Genomic DNA, 17644 nt, shown 5'->3' on the forward strand with positions numbered 1-17644 from the left:
AAATTATGGTGTAAAATAAGTATTTGGTCACCTACAAACAAGCAAGATTTCTGGCTCTCACAGACCTGTAACTTCTTCTTTAAGAGGCTCCTCTGTCCTCCACTCGTTACCTGTATTAATGGCACCTGTTTGAACTTGTTATCAGTATAAAAGACACCTGTCCACAACCTCAAACAGTCACACTACAAACTCCACTATGGCCAAGACCAAAGAGCTGTCAAAGGACACCAGAAACAAAATTGTAGACCTGCACCAGGCTGGGAAGACTGAATCGGCAATAGGTAAGCAGCTTGGTTTGAAGAAATCAACTGTGGGAGCAATTATTAGGAAATGGAAGACATACAAGACCACTGATAATCTCCCTCGATCTGGGGCTCCACGCAAGATCTCACCCCGTGGGGTCAAAATGATCACAAGAATGGTGAGCAAAAATCCCAGAACCACACGGGGGGACCTAGTGAATGACCTGCAGAGAGCTGGGACCAAAGTAACAAAGCCTACCATCAGTAATACACTACGCCGCCAGGGACTCAAATCCTGCAGTGCCAGACGTGTCCCCCTGCTTAAGCCAGTACATGTCCAGGCCCGTCTGAAGTTTGCTAGAGAGCATTTGGATGATCCAGAAGAGGATTGGGAGAATGTCATATGGTCAGATGAAACCAAAATATAACTTTTTGGTAAAAACTCAACTCGTCGAGTTTGGAGGACAAAGAATGCTGAGGTGCATCCAAAGAACACCATACCTACTGTGAAGCATGGGGGTGGAAACATCATGCTTTGGGGCTGTTTTTCTGCAAAGGGACCAGGACGACTGATCCGTGTAAAGGAAAGAATGAATGGGGCCATGTATTGTGAGATTTTGAGTGAAAACCTCCTTCCATCAGCAAGGGCATTGAAGATGAAACGTGGCTGGGTCTTTCAGCATGACAATGATCCCAAACACACCGCCCGGGCAACGAAGGAGTGGCTTCGTAAGAAGCATTTCAAGGTCCTGGAGTGGCCTAGCCAGTCTCCAGATCTCAACCCCATAGAAAATCTTTGGAGGGAGTTGAAAGTCCATGTTGCCCAGCGACAGCCCCAAAACATCACTGCTCTAGAGGAGATCTGCATGGAGGAATGGGCCAAAATACCAGCAACAGTGTGTGAAAACCTTGTGAAGACTTAGAGAAAACTTTTGACCTGTGTCATTGCCAACAAAGGGTATATAACAAAGTATTGAGATAAACTTTTGTTATTGACCAAATACTTATTTTCCAAATAAATTTGCAAATAAATTCATAAAAAATCCTACAATGTGATTTTTCTGGATTTTTTTTCACATTTTGTCTGTCATAGTTGATGTGTACCTACGATGAAAATTACAGGCCTCTCTCATCTTTTTAAGTGGGAGAACTTGCACAATTGGTGGCTGACTAAATACTTTTTTGCCCCACTGTAGTATGCCTCGTACATGCTGCTGTGTGTGTGATTCATACCTATTTACATTTTTCTAAAAGCATTTAAACCAACAAGAAGTCTGTTTCTAGTGACTTTATGTGGCCTCCATAGTCTTATCTGTAAACCTCTGTAATCCACTGTTGACTGATGTCCAGCTCGTGATGCTTGTGTTGTATGACTGCACATTGTGACTGAGCCGTGCTGGTCTGACTCCTAACTTGGCTGGGACTTCCACAGGGCCCTGTTCTCAACCCAACCTAACCCAAGGGCTTCACAGTGGAGGTAGAGGACCAGTCGAGTGAATCAAACAGGCCCATGCTGCTTCAGAGGGATGTGCTTCTCTCTGTTAAATAAACTGCATCTCCTCTGACAGGACAGCAGGAACAGTAATAGTGTGAGTAGAACAAATAGGGGAGCTGGATGAGAGTTAGACATGTTATATTTGTACTAACTTCCCTCTTGTGTGTATCCCTTGAAAAGTATGTAGGCATACGTGTTCATATTGACGTGACACTTTGACTGCTTTGGGACTTCTGCTCTGTGTCTCCATTCAAAGGAGCCATTGACAAAGTTGTCAACCTTCAACTTGGGCTCAGCCAGCTGTTGCAAATTCCCATCGCTGCTAGACATCATGACAGTACATATTAATTGACTGATGTCTGAATTATTGGTGGCAAATAACACACCTTGTTAAGCAATGCTAGCAAATTACAACAGAGGGCTTTGGGGTTGTAAAAGTAGAGCATTGAGTGTTTGAAACGAGTTCAACTGCTCTAGTGTTTGAAACGAGTTCAACTGCTCTAGTGTTTGAAACGTATTCGACTGCTCTAGTGTTTGAAACGTATTCGACTGCTCTCGTGTTTGAAACGAGTTCGACTGCTCTCGTGTTTCATCTCAATGTTTAGAATTTTCTTTTGCTGTTACTTTTGTTTAATTTATTCTCCATGCTGGTCTCCGCCACTAACCTGGCCGTTATGAAGCATGACTCACTGAGACCTTCCTAACCTATTTATGGCCCATAATGTGACATGACATACACTATATATACAAAAGTATGTGGACACCCCTTCAAATTAATGGATTCAGCTATTTCCGCCACACCCGTTGCTGACAGGTGTATAAAATCAAGCACACAGCCATTCAATATCCATAGACAAACATTGGCAGTAGAATGGCCTTAATGAAGAGCTCAGTGACTTTCAACATAGCACCTTCATAGGATGCCACCTTTCCAACAAGTCAGTTCGTCAAATTTCTTCCCTGCTAGAGCTGCACCGGTCAACTGTAAGTGCTGTTATTGTGAAGTGGAAACATCTAGGAGCAACAACGACTGCCGCAAAGTGGTAGGCGCCACAAGCTCACAGAACAGGACTGCCGAGTGCTGAGTGCATAAAGATTGTCTATCCTCGGTTGCAACACTCACTACCAAGTCCCAAACTGCTTCTGGAAGCAACTTCAGCACAAGAACTGTTCGTCGGGAGCTTCATGAAATGGGTTTCCATGGCCGAGCAGCCGCACACAAGCCTAAGATCACCATGCGCAATGCCAAGCGTTGGCTGGAGTGGTGTAAAGCTCGCCACCATTGGACTCTGGAGCAGTGGAAACATGTACTCTGGAGAGATTAATCATGCTTCACCATCTGGCAGTCTGATGGACAAATCTGGGTTTGGAGGATGCCAGGCGAACGCTACCTGCCCGACTGCATAATGCCAACTGTACATTTTGGTGGAGGCGGAATAATAGTCTGGGGCTGTTTTTCAATGTTCGTGCTAGGCCCCTTATTTCCAGTGAAGGGAAATCTTAACTCTACAGCATACAATTACATTCTAGACGATTTTGTGCTTCCAACTTTGTGGCAACAGTTTGGGAAAGGCCTTTTCCAGTTTCAGCATGCCAATGCCCCCGTGCACAAAGCGAGGTCCATACATAAATGGTTTGTTGAGATTGGTGTGGAATAACTTGACTGGCCTGCACAGAGCGCTGACCTCAACCCCATCGAACACCTTTGGGATGAATTGGAACGCAAGCCAATGTTCCAACATCTAGTGGAAAGCCTTCCCAGAAGAGTGGAGGCTGTTGTAGCAGCAAAGGGGGGACCAACTCCATATTAATGACCATTATTTTGGAATGAGATGTTGGACGAGCAGATGTCCACATACCTTTTGGTCATATAGTGTAAGTGTTACCGTAAACCATCATTACATGCTATCTCACGGTCTAAGCTAAGTTTATGACAACCTTGTGTTAGCATTATGACAGAACTTTCACATAAAACGTTACATATCATTGAATATGTACGATTAGACCTACAGGATGCATGGAGATGCTAGCTAGGGAGCAGATGGTGTGTGCTTTAATACTGGTAGCATAGTCTCTGTGTCACAGACTATAGGGTCTGTCTGCCTGTTTGTCTTTCTGTGTTTGTCTTTCTGTCAGTGGGCCATAGGTTCTGCACAGGCTCTCTGAATAAACCCGTGCTACGAGGACCTTTTACAGATTGCTTGATTTATTTCCCCAAAGCCCAGTTTTCTTCATGTCCATTGTAATCTTTCATTATTTAAAGCCAGGCAAGCCATAGCTCTCTATCCATCCTGCAGCATCTATCCTTATTACCATATTGTTCACAGAGGAAAAAGCCATTATTTTTTGCCTTCTTCTCTAAACCAATAATATGCTGTAAACATTGGATATATTTTATATGGTGCAGTCACAACGTTCTCTGGATATCTTAATCAATGCTAATTTGCCTTGGCTGCTGAACGTGTGTAATATTGACTGTCTTGTAAATAAATAAATATCTCTATAAAAGTACATGTTGACCCTTTAGAGATGGTTACCTTGGTAACGGATTGGAGCTTTTGTGAGGAGCTGCACATGTCACGTTGGCTGCAAGCTGACCCTGGGGAATTCAGCTGTTGGATACACATGCATTTTTTATGAGTATATTCAGTGTTCTGCTGTTCCACATTCCCTGGGAGAGAAGCTTTGCTCACCGGAGCCACTAACATAGACACAAATGACAACTTTAATTTCAAGAGTTTGATGTGGCTTCCCTGTGGCTCAGTTGGTAGAGCATGGTGTGTGCAACGCCAGGGTTGTGGGTTTGATTCCCACGGGGGGCCAGTCCAAATTTTTTTTTTTTAAATGCATGAAATGAAATGTATGTATTCACTATTGTAAGTTGCTCTGGATAAGAGCGTCTGCTAAATGACTAAAATGTAAGAAATAAGACTGAGCTGGCTGATTTATTAAAATCTTCAGTCATGAATAACCCCCCTTTACAGGCAACATCTCCATTGATGAATATATTCTCAGAAATGTTCTTGAAAATCCAACAAAAAAATACATATTTTATTTCTTAAAATGTTAAGCCATTGAATCTCTAAGCTGTCATACGGATTTTTTTTAAGATGGTCATACTATGGATAATTTATCTATTTGATTTTGAATTTAAGGACCACTTTAGATATAAAACAAATATACAGTACCAGTCAAAAGTTTGGACACCTACTCATTCAAGGGTTTTTCTTTATTTTTATGATTTTCTACATTGTAGAATAATAGTGAAGATATCAAAACTATGAAATAACACACATGGAATCATGTTGTAACCAAAAATGTGAAATTCTTTAAAGTAGCCACCCTTTGCCTTGATGACAACTTTGCATGCTCTTGGCATTCTCTCAACCAGCTTCACCTGGAATGCTTTTCCAACAGTTTTGAAGGAGTTCCCACATATGCTGAGCACTTGTTGGCTGCTTTTCGTTCACTTTGCGAACCAACTTATCCCAAACCAATTGGGGGTTGAGGTCGGGTGATTGTGGAGGCCAGGTCATCTGATGCAGCACTCCATCACTCTCCTTCTTGGTCAAATAGCCCTTACACAGCATGGAGCTGGGCTTTCGGTCATTGTCCTGTTGAAAAATAAATGATAGTCCCACTAAGCACAAACCAGATGGAATGGCTTATCGCTGAAGAATGCTGTGGTAGCCATGCTGGTTAAGTGTGCCTTGAATTCCAAATAAATCACAGGTAGTGTCACCAGCAAAGCACCTTCACACCTCCTCCTCCATGCTTCACATTGGGAACCACACATGCAGAGATCATTCATTCACCTACTCTGCGTCTCACAAAGACACGGCGGTTGGAACCAAAAATCTCAAATTTGGACTCATCAGTCTAAAGGACATATTTTCACCGGTCTAATGTCCATTGCTTGTGTTTCTTGGCCCAAGCAATTCTGTTCTTATTATTGGTGTCTTTTAGCAGTGGTTTATTTGCAGCAATTCAACCGCGAAGGCCTGATTCACACAGTATCCTCTCAACTATTGATGATGAGATGTGTCTGTTACTTGAACTCTGTGAAGCATTTATTTGAGCTGCAATTTCTGAGGCTGGTAACTCTAATGAACTTATCCTCTGCAGCAGAGGTAACTCTGGGTCTTCCTTTCCTGTGGCGGTCCTCATGAAGTGCAGTTTCATCATAGCACTTGATGTTTTTTTTGCAAATGCACTTGAAGAAACTTTCACATTTCTTGAAATTGAAATTTTCCAGATTGACTGACCTTAATGTCTTAATAAAATGACATACCCAAATCTAACTGCCTGTTGTTCAGGACCTGAAGCAAGGATATGCATATTCTTGATACCATTGAAAAGGAAACACTTTGATGTTTGTGGAAATGTGAAATGTATGTAGGAGAATATTACACATTAGATCTGGTAAAAGATAATACCAAGAAAATAACATGCTTTAAAAAACCATCACATTTGAAATGAAAGGTCATAATGTATTATTCCAGCTGAGATGCAGCCACACCAGTTGCTGACAGGTGTATAAAATCAAGCACACAGCCATGCAATCTCCACAGACAAACATTGGCAGTAGAATGGCCTTACTGAAGAGCTCAGTGACTTTCAACATGGCACCGTCATAGGATGCCACCTTTCCAACAAGTCAGTTCGTGAAATTTCTACCCTGCTAGTGCTGCCCCAGTCAACTGCAAGTGCTGTTATTGTGAAGTGGAAACATCTAGGAGTAACAACGGCTCAGCTGCGAAGTGGTAGGCCTCACAGAACGGGACAGCCGAGCGCTGTAGCGTGTAGTGCGTAAAAATTGTCTGTCCTTGGTTGCAACACTCACTACCAAGTCCCAAACTGCTTCTGGAAGCAACTTCAGCACAATAACTGTTCGTCGGTAGCTTCATGAAATGGGTTTCCATGGCCGAGCAGCTACACACAAACCTAAGATCACCATGCGCTATGCCAAGCGTCGGCTGGAGTGGTTTTAAGCTCGCCATCAGTGGACTCTGGAGCATTGGTAACGCGGTCTCTGGAAGAATGTCAGGAGAACGCTACCTCCCCCATTGCATAGTGCCAACTATAAAGTTTGGTGGAGAAGGAATAATGGTCTCTGCCTGTTTGTCATGGTTGGACTAGGCCCCTTAGTTCCAGTGAAGGGAAATCTTAGCGCTACAGCATACAATGACATTCTAGACGATTCTGTGCTTCCAACTTTGTGGCAACAGTTTGGGGAAGGCCCTTTCCTCTTTCAGGACAACAATGCCCCCTTGCACAAAGCAAGGTCCATACAGAAATGGTTTGATGAGATCGGTGTGGAAGAACTTGACTGGCCTGCACAGAGCCCTGACCTCAACCCCATCAAACACCTTTGGATCGTATTGGGAACGCCAACTGAGAGCCAGGCCTACTCGCCCAACATCAGTGCCCGACTTCACTAATGATCTTGTGGCTGAATGGAAGCAAGTCCCTGCAGCAATGTTCCAACATCTAGTGGAAAACCTTCCCAGAAGAGTGGAGGCTGTTACTGCAGCAAAGGGAGGACCAACTCCATATTAATGCCAATGATTTTGGAATGAGATGTTCGACGAGCAGGTGTCCACATGCCTTTAGTCATGTAATGTATTATACTCAAGAGTTAGGCCTCACTTTAGAGTCATTTGGAATGACTCGCCTAGCAAACTAAATCTAACCAGCAGAGATGTTCCCATAGAGCTGAGAGAGAGATGGAGATGGAGCTGAGCAGGTGTCCTCGATCCTCACCTCTGCAGAATCTGGTCCTCTGTCATGTGGTTTCCATAGCACCCCGAGCAGAACTCACTTGTATTAACACACGATACTTTAATGCTTTTATTTATCACTTCTTCTTTTTCTCTCTGACACTTGGCAAGACTGGGTAGAATAGAATAATACACATTGTACTGTGTACAAAATTATATTCTTAATAGAAGCTTAATCAGCTGCATACAATTCAACAAGTGATACATTTTCAATTATAAATTGGGTGGTTTGAGCCCTGAATGCAGTTTGGCTGACAGCCGTGGTATACCATGGGTATGACAAAACATTTATTTGTACTGCTATAATTACGTTGGTAACCAGTTTATAATAGCAATAAGGCACCTCGGGGGTTTGTGATATATGGCCAATATGGCATGACTAAAGGCTGTATTCAGGCACTCCGCGTTGCGTCGTGTTAAGAACAGCTCTTAGCCATGTTATATTGGCCATATACCACACCTCATCTGGCCTTATTGCTGGGGATCAAGTGTGTAAAATGTTTGGCTTTATCAGCCTGCTTTATATACTAGTGTGGAGATAAAGTAGCCTTATCTTGTCTGGCTGATTCTGCTTTCTCTCTGCTGCCTGTCTTCAGCCCCCCTGTCTCTAAATTCAATTCAAAGGGATTCATTGGCATGGGAAACATATGTTTCCATTGCCAAAGCATGTGAAATAGATAATAAACAAAAGTGAAATAAACAATATAAAATGAACCGTAAACATTAAGCTCACGAAAGATCCAAAGGAATAGGGGCATTTCAAATGTCATATTGTGGTTATATACAGTGTTTTAACAATGTGCAAAAAATCTACATAAATATGGGTTGTATTTGCAATGGTGTTTGTTCTTCACTGGTTTTCAAATTCTTTGTGTGTCTGTGCAATCTGAGTGAAATATGTGTCTCTAATATGGTCATACATTTGGCAGGAGGTTTTGTGGGCAGTGTGCGCATAGCCTGTCTTCTCTTGAGAGCCAGGTCTGCCTACGGCGGCCGCTCTCAATAGCAAGCCTATGCTCACTGAGTCTGTACATTGTCAAAACTTTCCTTTATTTTGGGTCCGTCACAGTGGTCAGGTATTCTGCGGCTGTGTACTCTCTGTTTAGGGCCAAATAGCATTCTAGTTTGCTCAGTTTTTCTGTTAATTCTTTCCAACGTGTCAAAGATAATTACTTTTGTTTTCTCATGATTTGGTTGGGTCTAATTGTGTTGCTGTCCTGGGGCTCTGTGAGGTCTGTTTGTGAACAGAGCCCCAGGACCAGCTTGCTTAGGGGACTCTTCTCCAGGTCATCTCTCTGTAGGTGATGGCTTTGTTATGGAAGGTTTGCGAATCGCTTCCTTTTAGGTGGTTGTAGAATTTAACGTCTCTTTTCTGGATTTTGATAATTAGCTGGTATCGGCCTGCTCCTCATGCATTATTTGGTGTTTTACGTTGTACACAGAGGATATTTTTTGCAGAATTCTGCATGCAGAGGATCAATTTGGTGTTTGCCCCATTTTGTGAATTATTGGTTGGTGAGCGGACCCCAGACCTCACAACCATAAAGGGCAATGGGTTCTATAACTGATTCAAGTATTTTTAGCCAGATCCTAATTGGTGTCACATTTTATGTTCCTTTTAATGCCGTAGAAAGCCCTTCTTGCCTTGTCTCTCAGATCTTACCTGTGGCGCTGACGTTTTGGCTGAGGTATGTATAATTTGTTTGTGTGCTCTAGGGCAACGGTGTCTAGATGGAATTTTGTATTTGTGTGCCAGGCAACTGGATCTTTTTTTTTGGAAAACCATTATTTTTGTCTTACTGAGATTTACTGTCAGGGCCCAGGTCTGACCGAGTCTTTGCAGAAGATCTAGGTGCTGCTGTAGGCCCTCCTTGGTTGGGGACAGAAGCACCAGATCATCAGTAGACATTTGACTTCAGATTCTCTCGCCCCATTGGGAATTCTCACATACACAGGCAGCTGAGCCTAGAGTCCTACAGGTCTGATCTGTGTGAAGAGGCCCTATATATTCACTATTATACTTCTATGAGAAGCCCTCTGTCTGTAAGCTATACAGCCATAGTCATCAGAGCAGGGATCCCACTCAAAGGCTCTGATTAGGAGACACATGAAGCTGCTGGGTATTTCTAAGGGTATTTTGTGCTATATCACTGGCTTAATAGATTTGCTGCTCAGACAGCCTCTTCCCTGCGTCTTGATTGGCTGCTGACACCTCTCTGACCTCTCTGTGGGCATGACCCCTGATGCTGTGTTGTTGAGAAGAGCAGAGGACAGGAGAGGGAACTGGCAGCTGCTGCTGTGTTCCTGGAAGTAGAAGTGGGGAGATGATAGAGGGATTTCACTGTGACCTTGTCTGATATGTACTCCTGAGAGCCCGGTGCCATACAGGATTTATGTCTCCCAAGCTGAAATGTCATTCATCTCTCTGCTCTGCCCAACTGCATCTGGAAAAGAGGCTCTTTACAAGGCACTTTGATTGAAACAAGGTTGTTTGTCTCCTTTACAATGGGACTACAGAACAATACAAAGACTAAAAGATGGAGAATGTGGCTTCTGGAAAGCAGGTTGTTCTGCCTGTGCCATGTCTATTGTTTTTGTTTGGGTGGAAAACAAAGATGAGTGGTGGGACCCAGCCTGTTGGCTGTGGAGTTGCTGCTGGCTGGTGGAGGCTGTGAATCATCACCCAGCTGCCCCTGGTCTCAACCTGCCCTGCTGACAAAATACACAACTTTGTAAGTTACAGAAAATTCTTGATTTGTACAGGGACAGTGTAATTCACAGACTACTTGTATTTACATAGAGCAGCCCAATGTTTGGGGACAATAACAGCTTTACAAGATAATTGCTGGCTCTTGGTATTTTTGTGGTATTTAATGTTGTATTTAAAATGAATAAAATCTGAAAAACTAAAAGGATGAGTAAGTGTCTTGTTAAATTGATTTCCCTGCGTTTGTGATGCTGTGACTACTATGGGCCTGAGTTACCAGCAGAGGCTGAACAATAGCTGTATTGAATGAGCTTCACAGGATTGAGTATGATAGAAATACGTTTTATTATCACAAGGGTACATTCACATTTTTACCACTACTTAATCAGAACTTTCATTATCTTGGGGGAATGATTGACTTCTTTTTACAAGACCCCTCTTATACAACCTCCAAGAGAGAGGAATATGGCCTTGCAGACACTATAAACTCAGATACAATTCAGATCTTACCTCGTCCTTACATGGAAATAGGACATACTCACATTCAAACTCATTCTCTTAAATCATTTTGAGAGCAGACGGCAGAGCAGCTAATTATTTTGTGCAAATTGTCTTCACACAAACATGTTCCTCACTGTGTTCGTTGGCCAAGTGGGGATGTGCAGGTAGTCTATCAATATTTATTAGTGAGAGACTATGGTATGAGCCCTGATATCTACCATTGACTTTCCCCAGTAAATCTCCTTTGCCCAAGAAATATAGCTATAGGAGTTGTTGTCAAGAGCAGAATATGACATTTTTATATGTGTGAAATGACTCTGTACTTCACATTGGTGAATTAGGACTGTGTGGGACTGGCAGTGAGGTAGGCTAGTATTACTGTGCTGTATAACAGAGTGAATGGGGGCTTTGACTTAGGTTGGCTAATTGCACTTAACTTTATCGGAGACAATTAAGAGCCTGTTTGACGAGTGTGGTTTAGCATGGCTGCGGCTAATTCCATTTCATCTTCTGCGGTGCTGTCCTGACCTAATCAGCAGGCTGGCGATACAAGGACCAGGCAATGGTGAGATTATTTAAAGCAGAGTGGGTCAGAGGAACGCTCGGTTAGTTTGTTGTCTCACTTATCTCTCTCCTTCGTCTCCCCGACCCCTCCCCCACTACAGTGCAGTGTCTGGAGATGACAACTAAGAGGAAGATCATTGGGCGCCTGGTGCCGTGCCGGTGCTTCCGGGGTGAGGAAGAGGTCATCTCAGTGCTGGACTACTCCCACTGCAGTCTGCAGCAGGTGCCCAAGGAGATCTTCAGCTTCGAGCGCACGCTGGAGGAGCTCTACCTGGATGCCAACCAGATCGATGAGCTGCCCAAGGTGGGTTCTAATGGGGCTTGGGCCTGAGGCCTGAGGCTGAGGCTTGGGTCTGAGAGCCGGGGTTGGGGCCTGAGGGCCGGGGTTGGGGCCTGAGGGCCGGGGTTGGGGCTGAGGCTGGGGCTGTGGGATGAAATGGGTGAAGTGTATAAAAGGGGCTCTGTAAAGTCATAGTTCAGACCATTTCCCCACATTACAAAGCATGGCATAATGATCGATGTCAACATTATCTCAGCTCTATGCACTCTCTCTCTTCATTTGGCGCTCAGTGTTGATTGTCTAAATGAGTTGCCAAGCCAACCAAACCCCCACAGACCAAAGAGTGGCGTAATGTCCTTCCTGTCTGTAAATGAGCTGTTAATAAAGCAGAGAGAAAAACACTCAGAGAGGGAGAGAGGGAGAAAGAAGCTATGTGGTCAGGAGAGAAGGGGGTTGGTTATGAATAAGCACCATGGACAGCTCCCAGTCAATGAGAGAGCAGTTTAAGAGTTTCTTTCCAATACACTATATTTTCAGAAATGGTGGACAATTTACTTTTATTTTTTCAAGAATTTATGAAAGTGTGTTTTTTCTTCACTTCAATGACAGACATGTATTTGTTTGAAATCTATCACTTGATGGTTTCATTTCAGAGAGACAAATAATCATGTTTTTTTTTAAAATGCTATATATCTGACTCACTCTCAGAGAAATAAGTAGTACTGCTAGGTTTTACACAGTCAAATGTAGCAAATAACTACTTTTTTTAAATAAAGAACTGTACAAATGATACATTTGTGACCTCAGGCCAGCATCCTGGAGTCACCTCTTCACTGTTGACGTTGAGATTGGTGTTTTGCGGGTACCATTTAATGAAGCTGCCAGTTGAAGACTTGTGAGGCATCTGTTTCTCAAACTAGACACTCTAATGTACTTATCCTCTTGCTCAGTTGTGCACCACTCCTCTTTCTATTCTGGTTAGAGCCAGTTTGCGCTGTCTGTGAAGGGAGTAGTACACAGCGTTGTACAAGATCTTCGGTTTCTTGGCAATTTCTCACATGGAATATCCTTCATTTCTCAGAACAAGAATAGACTGATGAGATTCAGAAGAAAGTTCTTTGTTTCTGGCTATTTTGAGCCTGTAATCAAACCCACAAATGCCGATGCTCCAGATACTCAACTGGTCTAAAGAAGGCCAGTTTTATTGCTTCTTTAATCAGAACAACATTTTTCAGCTGTGCTAACATAATTGCAAAAGGGTTTTCTAATGATAATTTATACTTTTAAAATGATAAACTTGGATTAGCTAACACAACGTGCCATTGGAATACAGGAGTGATGTTTGCTGATAATGGGCCTCTGTACGCCTATATAGATATTCCATAAAAAATCTGCCGTTTCCAGCTGCAATAGTCATTTACAACATTAACAATGTCTACACTGTATTTATTTGAATGGACAAAAAATGTGCATTTCTTTCAAAAACAAGGACATTTCTAAGTGACCCCAAACTTTTGAATGGTAGTGTACATTTGACATTTTATTCATTTTTAGTCATCTTACCCAGAGTGAGTTACAGTAAGTGCATTCATCTTAAGATAGCTAGGTGAGACACCCACATATCACAGACAAATATACAAAGTTCATTCCTGCTAAACAATGGAGATATAGAGTTTGAGAAAAAAAACATTTTATACACACAGTTCAAATATATGAATAACAAATCTGAGAACAGTAATATTTCGCACATACATGAAGCAATCATTTCTGACAAAAAAAATACAAGTGTGAAAAATTGGTGGATATACTGTAGCGTTTTGGAAATAAACTCTTCAGTTTCTCAGAGCAATGTAGCGTATGGGGGGGGGGGGGGGGGTAGTTACAGTGGCACCCTGTGCCTGAAGCCCCCACTGAATGGACTTGCTGACTTTTATCTAACCTTCACATTGAATAGAAAACAATACATTCAGTGATTGTATGTATTAATACTTTCAAAGGAGATCTATTACAATCTAGATGTTCTGAAAATAGTGTCTTCGTTTGAAATAGACACCCCTGGATGAATACATCATAGCATTCATTACACTTTTAACATTCAATGAAGGTCAATACAACATTGATGAATTTCAACAATTAATTGTCTGAATGTGTACAGTGATATCCTTCCGAGAGGTTCCGTGGAATTAATGAGTTATTATTTGTTTTATACATTTCCCAGTGTATTGTGTTCCTCAACCAACTCCCAATTAGATACGTTAAGTCATGGTTCTCAGTGAGGTTTGTTCAGGGTCTTTGTGAAGAGAGCTCAGAGCCAGTGTGGCACCTCACAGGGTTGCATAAGAACCAGGCATTGATAGATCCAAAGTGTGTGGTCTTTTATGTAAATGTGGCTTGTGTATATCAGAGTGATGCCTTGGGCAAGACTGGACAACGCTGGCTCTCCTGACCCTCTCCAGTCTCCATTGATGTAGATACTCCCCCTCTGGCTATTATAGCTCTTAAAGAGTAATGGCCTCTCATAATGGGCATGTTACAGTAATGTCCTTACTGGACTGTAATGTCTCCCTGGCTGTCTCAAATGACATCCTCTTCCCTATGGGCCCTGGTCAAAGGTAGTGGACTGTATAGGGAATACGGTTCCATTTGGGATGCAGACCCTTAGAACTTGTCCACCTCTAATCTCTCCTCTACATGGAGAAAGGAATCAACTGCTCTAATCTCTCTTTTACATGGAGAAAGGAATGGACTACAGAGATGGGAGGAAGCGCTTGTTGATACTGTATTGGCTGGCTTTGAAAAAAAAAACATCTGTACATTTATGAATGTAAACAATGATCTTCATTATTCATGTATACAGTTAGAATGGTAATTGTTAACCTGTTATCTCAAACATACTGCATATGGCATGATGCACATGCACACTAACTCGGCATAGCACCCTTTTCTCCCTCCCTCCCTCCCTCCCTCCCTCCCTCCCTCCCTCCCTCCCTCCCCTCTATGCTTACTCTGAGGAGGACTGATGTGTCTCTCTCCCTCCCTCCTCTATGCTCCATCTCTCTCTCTCTCTCCCTCGCCCTCTCTGAGGATTGATGTGGCTCTCTCCCCCCCCTCTATGCTCCATCTCTCTCTCCCTCGCTCTCTCGGAGGAGGAGTGATGTGGCTCTCTCCCTCCCTTCATATAGAGCTGTGGACTACTAATGTTGTCCTACAAGATTACTCAACTGAGAGTTGCTGCTCTTACAGTGAACAAGGGGAAACGTGTCAGAACATTGAAAAAGACGTTGCCTCAGCGTTTCTCTCATGTTTCGCATTTAACAACAGCACAGCAAGATCATTAGAGACCGGCTTTATTGAAACTCAGCACATGAAATCTCACAAACTCTACACTTTTTCAACTCAGCAGGCTAAGAGATTAATATAACACCAGCATGACTTGTGTTTCTGTTCTGCCCCTCTCTCTCCATAGCAACTATTTAACTGTCAGGCTCTCCGTAAACTGAGCATACCTGACAATGACCTGTCAAACCTGCCAACCACCATAGCCAGCCTTGTAAACCTGAGGGAGTTGGACATCAGTAAAAACGGTAAGCGAGTGAAATGTGATGTCCACAGGAATCTCTGCTAGTTTCTACTCTGATATATTCTAAATTGTCGACTCTACTGATACTGTCACTCTAAATAATAGCATGATGTACAATATGACGAGGCATGAGTGTTAAAAATGTGTGTTCATTTGTTATGAATGACAAACATGTTTCCATTCCTTCTTTAGGTATTCAAGAGTTCCCAGACAACATTAAATGCTGTAAATGCCTATCTGTTGTGGAGGCCAGTGTAAATCCTATTGCCAAGTAAGTGAAGAGAGAAGGCTATCATTGTGGTGGGATGGCTGTAGTCTATAGGGACAATGGTAATGCTGTACTATCATTGCCAACAGCTGTGTCTGTTGCTTTGTGCCAAGCAACAATCACAGATTACCTCAATAAAAAACAACAGGAAAATGCTTTCAGTCAAATTGGCTGTAGAAATACATTTTTTATATATATTTTTTAGTCACCTCATGGCAACTTTGAAATTAACTGATAAACAGAATGAGGAAAATAACTACATGGGAGACTGTTGTATTTGTGTATCTGATGCTTTTGGCTGGATTGAAATGATTAGCTTAGAAGAATAGAAACAATTCCATCACTGTTTATGTAAGACATTTAATTCCTGCATTGTGTAAATACTGTATGCCATTTGTTAAATATTGAGTAGTTTCCTGTCCTTACAGAGGGTAATGCAGGTCTCTCTGCGAGTTCTTGACATAATGTGCCTCATGCCGTAAAATACATTGGAAAACCATAAGGGAGTTACCATGAGCAATACGTCATACATTTTGCATTTGTTGGTGGGAAATCATAGCTTGACAAACAAATGGGTCCTCGTAGATTCTCTTTCTACCTGCCTCTCTCTTTCAATTCAATTCAAGGGGCTTTATTGGCATGGGAAACATATGTTTACATTGCCAAAGCAAGTGAAATGGATAAACAAAAGTGAAATAAACAGTAAAAAGTGAACAGTAAATATTACACTCATTATTTCCAAAATAATAGAGACATTTCAATTGTCATTATATCTATATACAGTGTTGTAACGATGTGCAAAAAGTTAAAGTACAAAAGGGGAAATAAATAAACATAAATATGGGTTGTATTGACAATGGTGTTTGTTCTTCACTGGTTGCCCTTTTCTTGTGGCAACAGGTGACACATCTTGCTGCTGTGATTGCACACTGTGGTATTTCACCCAATAGATATGGGAGTTTATCAAATTGGATTTGTTTTCAAATTCTTTGTGGGTCTGTGTAATTTGAGGGAAATATGTGTCTTTAATATGGTCATACGTTTGCCAGGAGGTTAGGAAGTGCAGCTCAGTTTCCACCTCATTTTGTGGGCAGTGTGAACATAGCCTGTCTTCTCTTGAGAGCCAGGTCTGCATACGGCGACCTTTCTCAATAGCAAGGCTATGCTCACTGAGTCTTTACATAATCAAAACATTCCTTCATTTTGGGTCAGTCACAGTGGTCATGTATTCTGCCACTGTGTACTCTCTTTTAAGGGCCAATTAGCATTGCAGTTTGCTCAGTTCTTTTGTTAATTCTATCCAACATGTCAAGTAATTATCTTTTTATTTTCTCATGATTTAGTTGAGTCTAATTGCGTTGCTGTCCTGGGGCTCTGTGAGGTCTGTTTGTGTTTGTGAACAGAGTCCCAGGAACAGCTTGCTTAGGGGACTCTTCTCAAAATTCATATCTCTGTAGGTGATGGCTTTGTTATGGAAGGTTTGGGAATGGCTTCCTTTTAGGTGGTTGTAGAATTTAACGTCTCTTTTCTGGATTTTGATAATTAGTGGGTATCGGCCTAATTATGCTCTGCATGCATTATTTGTTGTTTTACATTGTACACTAAGGATGTTTTTTCTGAATTCTGCATGCAGTCTCAATTTGGTGTTTGTCCCATTTTGTGAAAACCATAAAGGGCAATGGGTTCTATAACTGATTCAAGTATTTTTTGCCAGATCCAAATTGGTATGTGAAATTTGTGTTCCTTTTGATGGCATAGAAGTCCCTTCTTGCCTTGTCTCTCAGATCGTTCACAGCTTTGTGCAAGTTAGTACCTGTGGCACTGATGTTTAGGCCGAGGTATGTATAGTTTGTTGTGTGCTCTAGGGCAACGGTGTCTTGAAAGAATTTGTATTTGTGGTCCTGGAAACTGGACCTTTGTTGGAACACTTATTTTTTGTCTTACTGAGATTTACTGTCAGGGCCCAGGTCTGACAGAATCTGTGCAGAACATCTATGTTCTGCTGTAGGCCCTGCTTGGTTGAGGACAGAAGCACCAGATCATCAGTAGACCTTAGACATTTTACTTCAGATTCTAGTAGGGTGAGGCTGGGTGCTGCAGACTGTTCTAGTGCTCTTGCCAATTTGTTGATATATGTGTTGAAGATGGTGGGGCTTAAACAGCATCCCTGTCTCACCCCATGGCCCTGTGGAAAGAGATGTGTGTTTTTTTTGCCTATTTTAACTGC

At 42.3% G+C, this 17644-nt stretch overlaps 1 protein-coding gene across 12 annotated transcripts in view; it reads left to right on the forward strand.

Annotated features, from left to right (window-relative positions):
• The window catches only part of LOC115192516 (leucine-rich repeat-containing protein 7-like), a 204044-nt gene that overhangs the window by 129058 nt on the left and 57342 nt on the right, over positions 1-17644 (forward strand). For all 12 annotated transcript variants that reach the window (XM_029751117.1, XM_029751114.1, XM_029751120.1 and 9 more), the window contains 3 exons: positions 11391-11593; positions 15036-15153; positions 15342-15420. In XM_029751117.1, the coding sequence (XP_029606977.1) occupies positions 11405-11593; positions 15036-15153; positions 15342-15420 (386 nt within the window). In that variant the 5' untranslated portion in view covers positions 11391-11404. The remainder of the gene's footprint in view (positions 1-11390; positions 11594-15035; positions 15154-15341; positions 15421-17644) is intronic.

This window comes from Salmo trutta, chromosome 4 (genome assembly GCF_901001165.1).
Source record: "Salmo trutta chromosome 4, fSalTru1.1, whole genome shotgun sequence".
Taxonomy (NCBI): Eukaryota; Metazoa; Chordata; class Actinopteri; order Salmoniformes; family Salmonidae; genus Salmo; species Salmo trutta.